This window comes from Corythoichthys intestinalis, chromosome 3, assembly GCF_030265065.1.
Source record: "Corythoichthys intestinalis isolate RoL2023-P3 chromosome 3, ASM3026506v1, whole genome shotgun sequence".
Taxonomy (NCBI): Eukaryota; Metazoa; Chordata; class Actinopteri; order Syngnathiformes; family Syngnathidae; genus Corythoichthys; species Corythoichthys intestinalis.
The window spans coordinates 2,008,986-2,021,627 of record NC_080397.1 but is presented as its reverse complement, the minus strand read 5'-3'; the positions used below and the strand labels follow the sequence as shown (position 1 = coordinate 2,021,627).

At 40.1% G+C, this 12,642-nt stretch overlaps 1 protein-coding gene across 6 annotated transcripts in view; it reads right to left on the bottom strand.

Annotated features, from left to right (window-relative positions):
• Positions 1–12,227, bottom strand: part of LOC130913260 (zinc finger protein 391-like) — an 84,809-nt gene extending 72,582 nt beyond the window's left edge. For all 6 annotated transcript variants that reach the window (XR_009062740.1, XR_009062741.1, XR_009062742.1 and 3 more), the window contains exons 1-2: positions 11,938–12,227; positions 6,184–6,597 (exon numbers count right to left, since the gene is read on the bottom strand). Coding sequence is in view for 3 of the 6 variants with exons in the window: in XM_057831723.1 (XP_057687706.1) it covers positions 6,184–6,597; positions 11,938–12,001 (478 nt within the window). In the remaining 3 variants the exon portion in view is untranslated. The remainder of the gene's footprint in view (positions 1–6,183; positions 6,598–11,937) is intronic.
• Between the last annotated feature and the right edge of the window lie 415 nt (positions 12,228–12,642).

The following is a 12,642-nucleotide window of genomic DNA, read 5'->3' as shown; positions in this document are numbered from 1 at the left end:
TACGGCGTGTTTTTCTGCTCGTTAACATTAATAATCAAAATGGTGAAGGCGTGTGTGGCGGTTGGTTGCTGTAACAGAGAAGATAGAAGGAGAGACTTGAAGTTCTACCGTATTCTGAGAGACCTGAAGATGAGCGCGAGATGGACTGCTGTAATTCGACAAGAAATCTGGGCACCAAACGATCACCACAGACTATGTAGTAGTCATTTTATATCTGGTAAGATGCATTTAATATATATTTATAAGATTTTGGGCTGACAACCACAATTAAGATCATTGTGTGACGTTGGTGATTGGGGTCTATATCGTTGCCTCTTTTTCTTTGGGGGCGGAGTTGTTGGCGGTAAGCAGAGTAAAAAGGGAGAAAAATACCACGACTTCCGTGTCTAATTTTTCGCTGCCAAGCAAGCGTTACAATATTAATTAAAAATGAATGAAAACTAAATACTATTGAATATGTCATCATTATCATTTAAAAAATTTAAGTGACGGGTAAAAATAGACTATGACCGGATTTTTATGACCCTGTCAGTCAAAATGACAGACAGCGAAAATGTCTAGCGCAACCTCTGCGTAGGACCTTTCTTTTTGTCTTCGGTTTTCTCAACGTACGCCTTATATTGTTTGTTGTGGTATTTCGCTAAATGCTTGATTAGGTTGGTTGTATTTAAACTTCTTACAGCTTTTGCACCACGCTTGACTTTATTGTGGCATATGTTGCACTCTGCCTCTTCGTCTTTGTCGTCCTTTAAGGTGAAATGATCCCACACAGCTGACATTTTTACCGATAAAGTCTCTCGGTAAATTGGGAGACGGTAATGTAGTGTGTTGAAGGTGTGCCATAAAATACAGACTGGATTTTAGGGAAACCAAAGCAAATACTGGAGTGAATTATGTAAGTCGGTACGCGGTAAAACCCGGACTGGATTTTAAAAAAAAACTGGATCGGAAGTCTGGATCGGAATTTTTCCGTGTCGGCCGATCCGATACTGCGGCGCATTTCTTTGCCCATATCGGCGTCCGATCCGATCCAAATATCGGATCGGGACATCTCTCGTCCAAACATTTGACTTTCGTTTCAATCTTCAACATGCTTCTCCCCCCAGTCCCACAAATCTAAAACTCCGCCAATGATTACAAACTCTAACTATAAAATGTACATAATTACACATATTATAACGGCTGGTAACAAACTGTAGAAGTGCTGGTTGTCTCGTACCTGTCGGCTTTGCTTTGAGTTTTTTTCACGACGCGTTGTGCTGTAATTCCAAGTGCTTCCTGGTTGAATTGGATGTCGAGTATATCGCGGTCGACAGTCTTTCTGAGCCAGCGCAGAGTATGCAACGCACAGAGATATTTTTGTCATCTTTACTGGACGGATATGTGAAGTAATGGCTGTATCTCCAAATGCAGCAGTTTGTTGTATCTCTCCGGCTCCTTTACTGTTAGCATCCTGATAGGTAGCCAGGCTATGTGGCAGAAGGCGCGCACACAGCATGGTAATACACGTGACCCGTATTTTTTTCCGATGAGAAAACGTGAGATGTGATGTCACTCCAAACTCAAGAGCAGTATTTTCTATTCAAATGTTCTTCGTACATGACTACAGTATTCTTCATTCTACATGCAGTATGAGGCAACAACAAAATAGTAATGCACAGGCACTGAGGAAACTAACTTTAATCAGATTACTGGCTTGGAAAAATGAATGCGTTAGATTGGTTGTTACTAAAAAAAGTAATCAGATTTAGAGCTGTCCCGACTAGTCGACGTCATCGATGACGTAAATGCGTCAACGGGCAAAATATACCGTCGATGGGTAATGACGGGTTAAAAAAAAAATTACATGCGGATAAAGTTTAGAATGGTGGGCGCTCGCGATACAAGCGGTTATTACTGACAACCCCAAGGGGGCCGCTGTTATTTCAATGTAACCGGCGTTGTCAGATTGAGCAAAGAGGAAGAAAGTGGACGAGCGAGCGAGAGAGAGGGAGCGAGATCGGTGAGTTGTGTACTGAATTAACAATATTTGCAACATTATCCATAGTCACTGGTATGGATTGATTTGGCCTTCTTAACTTCCATTCAGTCATGACAGTTTAGAATTCCTCGATGTAGTATATGGACTACGTGTCCCATAATCACTCTGGGCTTACGTAGCCAATGGCATGGGACGTAGCACATCTAGTTAGCTATTTCATGATATCTAGTGTGTGCACGCATTAAAAAAGTTAGCAATTGCCGCTGAAGTCACGTCTACTCATTACTACACAACACCAGCATATGACAATCGACTTTCATAAACATGACGAGTTTGAAGCACAGCGCTCTTAATTTGCCACTCAATGTTCATTCAGCTGTTCGTTGTCAAAGCGAAGTTGTTCGTAGCAGCCAAGTCGGGAACAATGTTTTGGCGGACTTCGTTGTAATTATCCGGCGTTGTGCCGAAAAATAGCCGCCTCGCGTGAAACGTCACTCCTGACTGGAGCCCACACGTTAACAACACCGGCGTGCCGGAGATGGTCCGCAGTCACTCTGGAGCACTGACGCGGCCGGTATACGCGGAACAATAGGAACGATTGACTCCGGCGCTAGTTTTTGCCGGACCTGGAATGAAGATGCATTTTGTGCAGTTCGTAACAAGGAATCCGAACTTTTAACAGCACATCTGCCGTATGCGCGCACGCACGTGCACGTGAGGCGATAAATCGCAGCGGAAAAATTACCGCCTTCATTTTTATTTATCGTGCTATAAATGGAATTATTGCATATTGCGACAGGCTTAGAACCGACGACAACAAGCCAAAGAGCCAAGTGAATCGCCTGTTCACTCCTCACTAAGGCGAGGAGTTGAAAACACCGCCAATTACCAATAAGGGCAGAATTGGTAACACGTGAAAGCGACATAAAGTCAAAAAAGCGGACCAAAATAGCCAGAGCCTGGAATTATTTCAAGGAATATTTGGAGGGTGCCACTTTGTGTATTCTTTGCTAAGCTGAGTTCGCATACTACGGTAGCACGTCAGCTATGAACGAACACTTGAAGCGCCGTCACCCAAGTGTAATTTTCGAAGACAACAAGAAACAACAAGCTAGCGGATTGTAAATCCATACAACTTTCTAACGATTTTTTAATGGAAGTTGCCATTATGTGCGTCGTATCAACGTGCATTTTTATTTAATAAAATAATTTATATATATAATTATTTTTAAATTATTATTAAATTTATTAGGATCATGGAAGCTCCCACTTAGGGAAAATATATACATATACAGTGCCTTGCAAAAGTATTCGGCCCCCTTGAATCTTGCAACCTTTCGCCACATTTCAGGCTTCAAACATAAAGATATGAAATTTAATTTTTTTGTCAAGAATCAACAACAAGTGGGACACAATCGTGAAGTGGAACAACATTTATTGGATAATTTAAACTTTTTTAACAAATAAAAAACTGAAAAGTGGGGCGTGCAATATTATTTGGTCCCTTTACTTTCAGTGCAGCAAACTCACTCCAGAAGTTCAGTGAGGATCTCTGAATGATCCAATGTTGTCCTGAATGACCGATGATGATAAATACAATCCACCTGTGTGTAATCAAGTCTCCGTATAAATGCACCTGCTCTGTGATAGTCTCAGGGTTCTATTTAAAGTGCAGAGAGCATTATGAAAACCAAGGAACACACCAGGCAGGTCCGAGATATTGTTGTGGAGAAGTTTAAAGCCGGATTTGGATACAAAAAGATTTCCCAAGCTTTAAACATCTCAAGGAGCACTGTGCAAGCCATCATATTGAAATGGAAGGAGCATCAGACCACTGCAAATCTACCAAGACCCGGCCGTCCTTCCAAACTTTCTTCTCAAACAAGGAGAAAACTGATCAGAGATGCAGCCAAGAGGCCCATGATCACTCTGGATGAACTGCAGAGATCTACAGCTGAGGTGGGAGAGTCTGTCCATAGGACAACAATCACTGCTCAAACACTGCTCAAATCTGGCCTTTATGGAAGAGTGGCAAGAAGAAAGCCATTTCTCAAAGATATCCATAAAAAGTCTCGTTTAAAGTTTGCCACAAGCCACCTGGGAGACACACCAAACATGTGGAAGAAGGTGCTCTGGTCAGATGAAACCAAAATTGAACTTTTTGGCCACAATGCAAAACGATATGTTTGGCGTAAAAGCAACACAGCTCATCACTCTGAACACACCATCCCCACTGTCAAACATGGTGGTGGCAGCATCATGGTTTGGGCCTGCTTTTCTTCAGCAGGGACAGGGAAGATGGTTAAAATTGACGGGAAGATGGATGCAGCCAAATACAGGAACATTCTGAAAGAAAACCTGTTGGTATCTGCACAAGACCTGAGACTGGGACGGAGATTTATCTTCCAACAGGACAATGATCCAAAACATAAAGCCAAATCTACAATGGAATGGTTAAAAAATAAACGTATCCAGGTGTTAGAATGGCCAAGTCAAAGTCCAGACCTGAATCCAATCGAGAATCTGTGGAAAGAGCTGAAGACTGCTGTTCACAAACACTCTCCATCCAACCTCACTGAGCTCGAGCTGTTTTGCAAGGAAGAATGGCCAAGAATGTCAGTCTCTCGATGTGCAAAACTGATAGAAACATACCCCAAGCGACTTGCAGCTGTAGTTGGAGCAAAAGGTGGCGCTACAAAGTATTAACGCAAGGGGGCCAAATAATATTGCACGCCCCACTTTTCAGTTTTTTATTTGTTGAAAAAGTTTAAATTATCCAATAAATGTTGTTCCACTTCACGATTGTGTCCCACTTGTTGTTGACTCTTGACAAAAAATTAAAATTTTATATCTTTATGTTTGAAGCCTGAAATGTGGCGAAAGGTTGCAAGGTTCAAGGGGGCCGAATACTTTTGCAAGGCACTGTATCCTGTATATACATAATATAATAAAAATATATATGGAAACAGCACTGGCCTGCTTACTGTAATCCATGACTGCACTAATGTTAGTTACTTAATATTATAATGTATTACATATAGTAGTATACTATAAAATTAATACTATATATTTAATTTTTGTTACTGTGGGTATGTGTGCCTTAATTCAAAATAATTGTGATAATATTTCAGTGTGCCCTCTACTTTATCAATTTTCAAGTTAACACAAACAAAAGTTGAACAGTTTTTCCCATCCCCCAAAAATGCGGAATGCACACCAGAAACAGCATCTGAACTCACACAAAGTATTCTGAAAATGGTTGTTCGGGACATTGCAATTCATTTTAACATTTAGAACAATATAGACAATGACATACCACAAAAAGAGTAAGAATTGTTTTGACTCCTTTTAAAAAGGTGAAGTCACAGTGTTTCCGTTTACATTTTTTGCACTAGTTAATGCCAGCAGCATTTGACCTCATTGTTTGTGATTTATTATTGGTATTTATGTTATTTATATATACGTTAATAAAGAATTTAGGTGTTCCAAAATGTTTTTTGTGAATTAATAAGCTTGAACAAAAATTTCATTATTAAAGTTGTAAAAGTAAATAAATAAATAAATAAAAATTATTTGGTTAGTTGACTAATCGTAAAAATAATCTGCTGACTAATCGGGAGGAAATTAGTTGTGCTCCACACAACAGTGACAACCTCCTTTATTTCGCTAAAATAAATCCATGCTTCGGCCACTCTGGTCTGCTTTTTGGACTTTGTGCCGCTTTCTCCGTTTGCATCCCGAGTGTCCGCTATTCTCAACTTTCCAGGCATATATACTGTATGTTGTAAGGAATCGGGTTATAATGTCGTTGGTGTATTTACATGCGTTCCTAAATGCGCCATATTGCTGACGTGAGTGAGGGAGGTGCGACAGAGCGAGACATCTTCCTGTTGTTGCTGGTAGTTGTTGTGCTGGCTGCGGCAGACAGGAGCCGTGTTGTTCCCACAAGTTCCAAAAATAAAGAATTGCAAACCTGACTATGCTAAACTCTTTGTCAATGTTACAATCATATTTTTTTTAACTCTAACCGTTGACAGGATGTTGAGCTCCTCGACGCATTTACGTCATTGACTACGTCGAATAGTCGGGACAGCCCTAATAAAGACTAAACCAGATTGAACGTACACTGCCAAATAACATTTCTGTCTTTTTTTGCAGACGGAGCCCCGCACTCCCCTCAAGGTGAGTATTGTGATACTCACAGAACAGCGAGTGTGATGTGGCGTCATCACTCTCTGATGATTGAACCATGAGGTCTGCTTGGGATCCTTCTTTTAAACTGCTACTGCCGCCACTCGTAGGCTCCGCCCCTCTGCTGGCCTGACTCGGACCTGCATCTTCACCCTTCAAGGACTCACCAGTCCACTTGGAGACGTCTATCACCTCCACTTTTACATATGGAGGGTCCGCCTCCTCCTTTATGAGGGGATAACGTTTCTGCTGCTCCTCAATGTGGGTGTTCTCAACTGGAATGAAATACTCCTCCTGCTCCTCTTTAATGTGGACATATACTTCCTCCTCCTTCTTCATGTATGGCGACTCTTCCTCCTCATTTTCTTCAATGCGAGCAGACCCCTGGCGTTTGGGCAATGCAGGACAATGCGCTTGACTGACATCTGCAAGACCAAAACCATAAACACAAATGGGCCAATTTATTATTTCTTCATTTTCCATATTTAGTCCACAACATATTTCTCGTTTCAGAAATACTCTGTGACGTTTTTGTATTTACATAGACTTCATAATATATTGACATGACACAGGGCGCAGGGCTGATCCGTAGGGGGCCTATTTTCAAAAACTTCAAATATTTTCAAAACCAAAGCTGCTACTGACCTAAAACCAAAAGAGGTACCCACCTTAGGGGCATATATGAGTCTCCATGAGCTGTGGCATCAAAAAATTCAAAGTCGTTCCCTTATAAAATCCTGATTAATGATTATAACAAAACTTAGAATGGCTGTAAAATTCTCAGATTTTACACTAGATGCACTGAAATAATAAAATGCAGGGACAATCACCTATATATTTTCAGGATCAATAGCAATATTTAACATGTCATATAAGTTTTTGCCCAAAATAGCAACTTAAATTAATTTTTATTTTCTGCAAGTTTCAACAGCTAATAAATCCATCAATTTCCACATCAGAAACTTAATACTTGATGAAAAACAAGCAGAATCAATTATAAATAATTTATAAAGAGATTATTAATAATTTTTTATACAATCACAACTTCTTATAGAATAGAATAGCCCTTTATTGTCATTATACAGTTGTACAATGAAATTGTGGAGCATCTCCCTTTACAGGGCAGAATAAGATAAGTTACAATCTCAAAAGTGACTTGCAAGTATAAAGTATTAAATCTAAATAAACATAAATATGAAATGCGTATGCAATAGTCCTATAATTCAGGCAGTGCAAATAATTGATGTGATGTTACCAGGATGTGAGCCTCGTCTTTCAACAATCACACAGCCTTTGCTTTTCTGGTCAGCTTCCTAAACTTGTACAAATCCCTGTTCCTCGCCATCTCCTTTCTGCCCTCCTCGACTCTGCTCCTTGTACTGTCGATCGGCCACTCCAAAGCCTTGTCGGTCGGCCACTCCAAGGCCTTGTTCTTCCTCGCTTCTGAAGTCACATCCTTGGAAAAGTTTGCAGCAAAACAGTTGAAGAGGGACCGCCAGGAACTCCAGCAGGTGCCCTTGTGCTTCCTACACATCGGGGAGTCCTATAGTGACATTCCGAAAGACGCCATGTGGGCCACGGAGAGAGGTGGCCGCTTGAAGACCACCCGGCCCGGCCCGTCTCCAGCTCTTCTGGAACATCTCCAGGATGTCGGCCCTGTGTGTTCTTGTGTTCCTCCTTGCCTGTGGTCACGGCGAGGAGCCTCAGCCCAGTGACCGTGTTGGGGTTGACGACCGCCATGAGGAGCCTGACGCTCTGCTTCTCGATCGAAGAGCGCGCCAGTACCTTCTGGGTCGACAATTGGGCCGTCCTCATCCTCTTAGGCTCCTAAAAAATATGTTTGTTTTAGAAAGATAGGTGTTTTGATTCATCTTTTTTTTTTATGAAGTGAGTAATGCTGGCCACTTATTTCAGTCCCAAGACACCTGGGCAGCACCATACAACCGTTGTTGTGGAAGCTGCTGTAGATGTTCTTTCAAAGGTGCAAGGGGTCAAAGCAGACAAAGATCTGCTTATTGCCGTCGGTGTAGGGGTTGGTGCAGGACCAGGTTTTGCCCTTTAGGACCAGAATTTGTGGACTGATCGGGGTCCCCAAGGTTGCCTGCTCCTGGACAGCTGCGTGGTGGGACAGGATGTTTCACTGAAAGTTGAAGTTGAAAGTTGAAATGTTACATAAAATAAAACATGTAAAAGCTGATTATTTTTTAATATGGACGCAGAAATGTCTAAAATAAAATTTAGAGATACAAAATCCCACATGGCCGCCGCAGCAAAACAAAGAGCGTTTTACGTTGAAAATTCTTGTGAATAAATGCTTAAATCCCTTTAGTCTTGAGTCTTGGTTAAAAGCAAAAATAAACGTGCAGGTAGCATTTACTGTATTTTGCGTAAATTTGGCAAACTATGAGGCTAGTCAGTTCGGAAAATTAGCCCACGCCATGTGAATTCTTTATAGATATGGACGTAAAACAGTCTCAATTCTTGGTTAAAAGCAAAAAAAAAAAAAAAAAAACCTGCAGGTCGCATTTATTTTGTGTAAATATTGCGAAATATGAGGCTAGTCAGTTAGGAAAATTAGCCCACGCCATGTGTACACAAAGAACTTTTTCCGTTGAAAATTCTTGTGAATAAATGCTTAAATCACTGGTTTCTTTATAGATATGGACATAAAACAGTCTCGATTCTTGGTTTAAAGCAAAAAAACGGGCAGTTGGCAGTTATTTTACGTAAATATTGCGATGTATAATGCCAATGCTGTGGCGGCTAATTTCTCCCATTGATATTTTTCCACGTTTCAAAATGCATGCATACCCCCATAACCCCTTCCTGTTCGCTGCTTTGTCATAATAAACGAGGTATGCTGAGTGATCACAATGGGAGTATGTCAGACTCTCAATGTGAAACATTAAAACTTTTCAGATTATCCGGGCACTTAGACTTCCATTCTCCGTGTCAAACAGCTGAACAGGACAGGTTTAAAAAAATTTTTTAAAAAAATGCATGCATGGTACGAAAAATAGTTACCTTGAATCCGCGAACAAATCACTCCTGAGGCAATCCTTCCTGTTTGTATGCAGTACAGCTTTCGTACTTTATCAAAAATTCGGCTCGGGCTCGCAGTATGTGCTGTCTGTGACTTCTAAATGAAGCTGAGTTTGGTCCAGCCCCCCCTACGGGAAGGCGTTGCTCAGGGTCCGGGGGAAGTGACATGTTAATACAATTAGGAAGTAGATGTTATATCTTGTTGTCATTTAGTATGACACAATGCAATTTAAATTGCTTGATATTACATTTTAATAAATAACACACAATTATTAACAATCTGCGAGTAACGTCATCACTCGAAATTACTATCTCAAGCCCTCCGTTTACTGCAAAATTGACCCAAAAGGGTGCCATTCGTTTATACTACGTTTGCGCAAGTTGTTGGCACACCCCTCTGTGTTTGAGAGAGTTGGTACACTCCGTCAGCCGTGGAAGTCGGATACGGAAGGATTGCAAGTGAAAATGAATACCTTAATATTTATAATGTGATAGCAGCAACACTTTTGACAGCACAAATGAGCACAAACGTAGCACAAACAAATGGCACCATTTCAGGACCATTGTCAATAAAATGGAGGGCTGCGTGACGTCATCCCTCAAAATGAATATCTCAATATCTCGAAAACTATAGCAGCACAAAATAATTTTTTTTACAGCACAAGCGATTAACAACCTTTTTTTTTTTTATGTACCCATCACCTTATCAAAAGTATGAACATGCAAACAAGCGTCTCGAACACACGTCGATATACTAATTGAAAAGATTGATAGTGAAGAAAAAAAATCAAATATACCACAAGTTTTCAAAAATACTGACAAGTAGTTCAGTTCAATTTTTTTCAGGCATGCAACTCAATAAATTTTTTTTTTGAGACTCAATAAAATTTCTACTTGAACAGTACATGTAGCTACGTCACACACAACGTCACACAGCCCAGTCTTCCGCTGCTTGCGCGCTGCTGTCAGTTCTACTCGCCGAGACACCGACTCATCCGAGGAAAACAACGACAAATACGGCTCATCCTCTTCCTTGGGTTGATTAAATAATGCATTAGCTTGCGCTGAATTTAGTTTTCGATTCATTCCGCACGTTTCAAAGTCGCTCGCTCAATCCAACCAGCCATCGCTCGCTCCCTTGCGTCCCTTTCCTGAGGTGGCGCCTCGCTCGGCAATTTATTAAAAATGTTCACATTAGGTTCATCTTTCTTGACCTCACAACAGCTCCTGGGATATGTAGTCTTTCGGGCTGCTTTCGGTTTTAAAAAAGGACAAGAAATGATGGAAATATGGACAAACACATGGTCAATGCAGCGTTTTAATGCTTAAATATGAGTACAACAAAACTATAAAACTCAAATGACATTATCTCCCATTTTACTTGGTTGATTGACTTCAAGTAAAAACTGGCACGGACATCAACTTCCGGACTTTCAAATGAGAGCAACCAGCGGCACGTGGGTGACGTAAATGCAGCGTGACGAAGCTTCAAAGATGATACGGGTTAACGTGTCGCAGCCGACACGTTCAGTGTTAAAGCAGGCATGAAAATTGGTCAGGGGCTAAAAAGGTGAGAAGGGTGTGGAGGAAATATGTTACAGTAGGGCTTTACCAAATGACTAATTTTCTCCCGATTAGTCAGCTGACTATTTTTACAATTAGTCGACAATTTTTTAAATTTTTTTTTTAAATAATTTAAATTTAAATTTTTGATGACGCTTATTAATTCACAAAAACATTTTGGAACACTTAGATTCTTTATTATAGTAGAAATAAACATGTAAATTACAGTAATTAATCACACATGAACACAGAGGTCAAATGCTGACAGTAGGCCTGAATGATATTGGAAAAAACTCTCATTGCGATTTTTGGGGAGTTTGCGACATTATATTGCGATATTAAAACCAAAACATTTTCACCAAATAACTTTAATAGCTCTGTTCGGGATAGCTGCACTGTTGACGAAGAAAAACACTTTGGTCGCGCTGCCTAGCAGGAGGGAGAGTGAGACACTGTGGTGCTGTACGAACATGAAGCAGAAAAACATGAATGTATGTTGTTTTTAAATAAAATCTCGATCCTTTTCACCAGATTCCGATGCTTGTTCCGATGATTCTAATTCACATAATAATGCTATTTAAGACTTTTTTTCTCCTGTCGTATGCTCTTTAAGATCTTCAAGAAGACAAAGATTTGGTGACAATGGAATCCTGCAGTTAAAAAGGGATGAGAGTTTCTTTGTTACTTGCAGCCAGAACTGTTGTACAGGTTCACACTGCCAAATAGCATGCAAGTATGTATCTGGAGTATTCTCGTGACAGTTTAGACATTTATTGGAATGGGAAATCCCAGTTTTGTACTTATTAAACTGATTTATATGACTATTATGCAGTATTTTAAGTTGGGTAAGTTGCAGGTTGCCATTCTTAGTCATTGTAAATGTATTTTGACAGATTTGTGTCCAGCAACTGTTATCAGACGTTACTGAACGGTCGTTTCTCCATTTTTCGATTGGTAAATATGTTGAATTGTTACATGAGAGTAATTTAATTCAAGTGCTTTACAATACATCAACATTTCGTAAAACACGACCAAGTCAAGAAAAAAAAAAAAAACCACGAACAGAGCATACACAGCACAAGTCATACATTTTGTATTTGTAAACATTCGAATTACATTGTATAGTATTTGCAAGGCAATTGAGTCAAAAGTCAATTCACCTGTCATTTCGGGATTGATGTTTACTTGCTCGGCGACGTGTTGATACCACGCAAGTTGTTTCATCTCTTTTGCTAGCGGCTAAACTTGGGTAGAATAAGCTAGGCAGGCCTTCCTTGAAGTTTCAACGCTCACCCAAACAACTCGAAGCACAAGCGAGAGTGAACGGATTCTTGGCGTGTCCGATAATTTCTGCCACCTCTCAATTGAGTACTCTACGTCATGGGGCCAAGGAGAGATGAAAAGTAGTTGTATTCAACGCACTACTGGTCCAGAGCAATCGGCGAGTACTGATGACGTCATGTCAGAAAGCAACTCTTTTTTTCCTTTTCTTTTTCTTTTTTTTTTTGTGTTGTTTTATTAACAACAACACGATAAACAGAACAAACAACAATACAAACAAAGTATAGAAGAACAATCAACAATACAAACAAAAAATAAAAGAAAATAAACACTAATATGCCAGGGGTATAAATATTCCAAACATTGCACATCAGAGAGAAGCAATTATTCACAAAAAAGTTTTAACTTTTCACAAACATTATTTTTTTTTCCACTTTCAGATTCTATAATTTTTTTTTTTTTTTTTACAGATTTATCTAGCATACAGTTTAATTATGAAAGTGAGAAAAAGATGGAAACTGATTGCTAGATTTGCCAAGAGTCTGGCTGCAGCCTCATCACCCTGCGACCAGGGCCTGCGACGT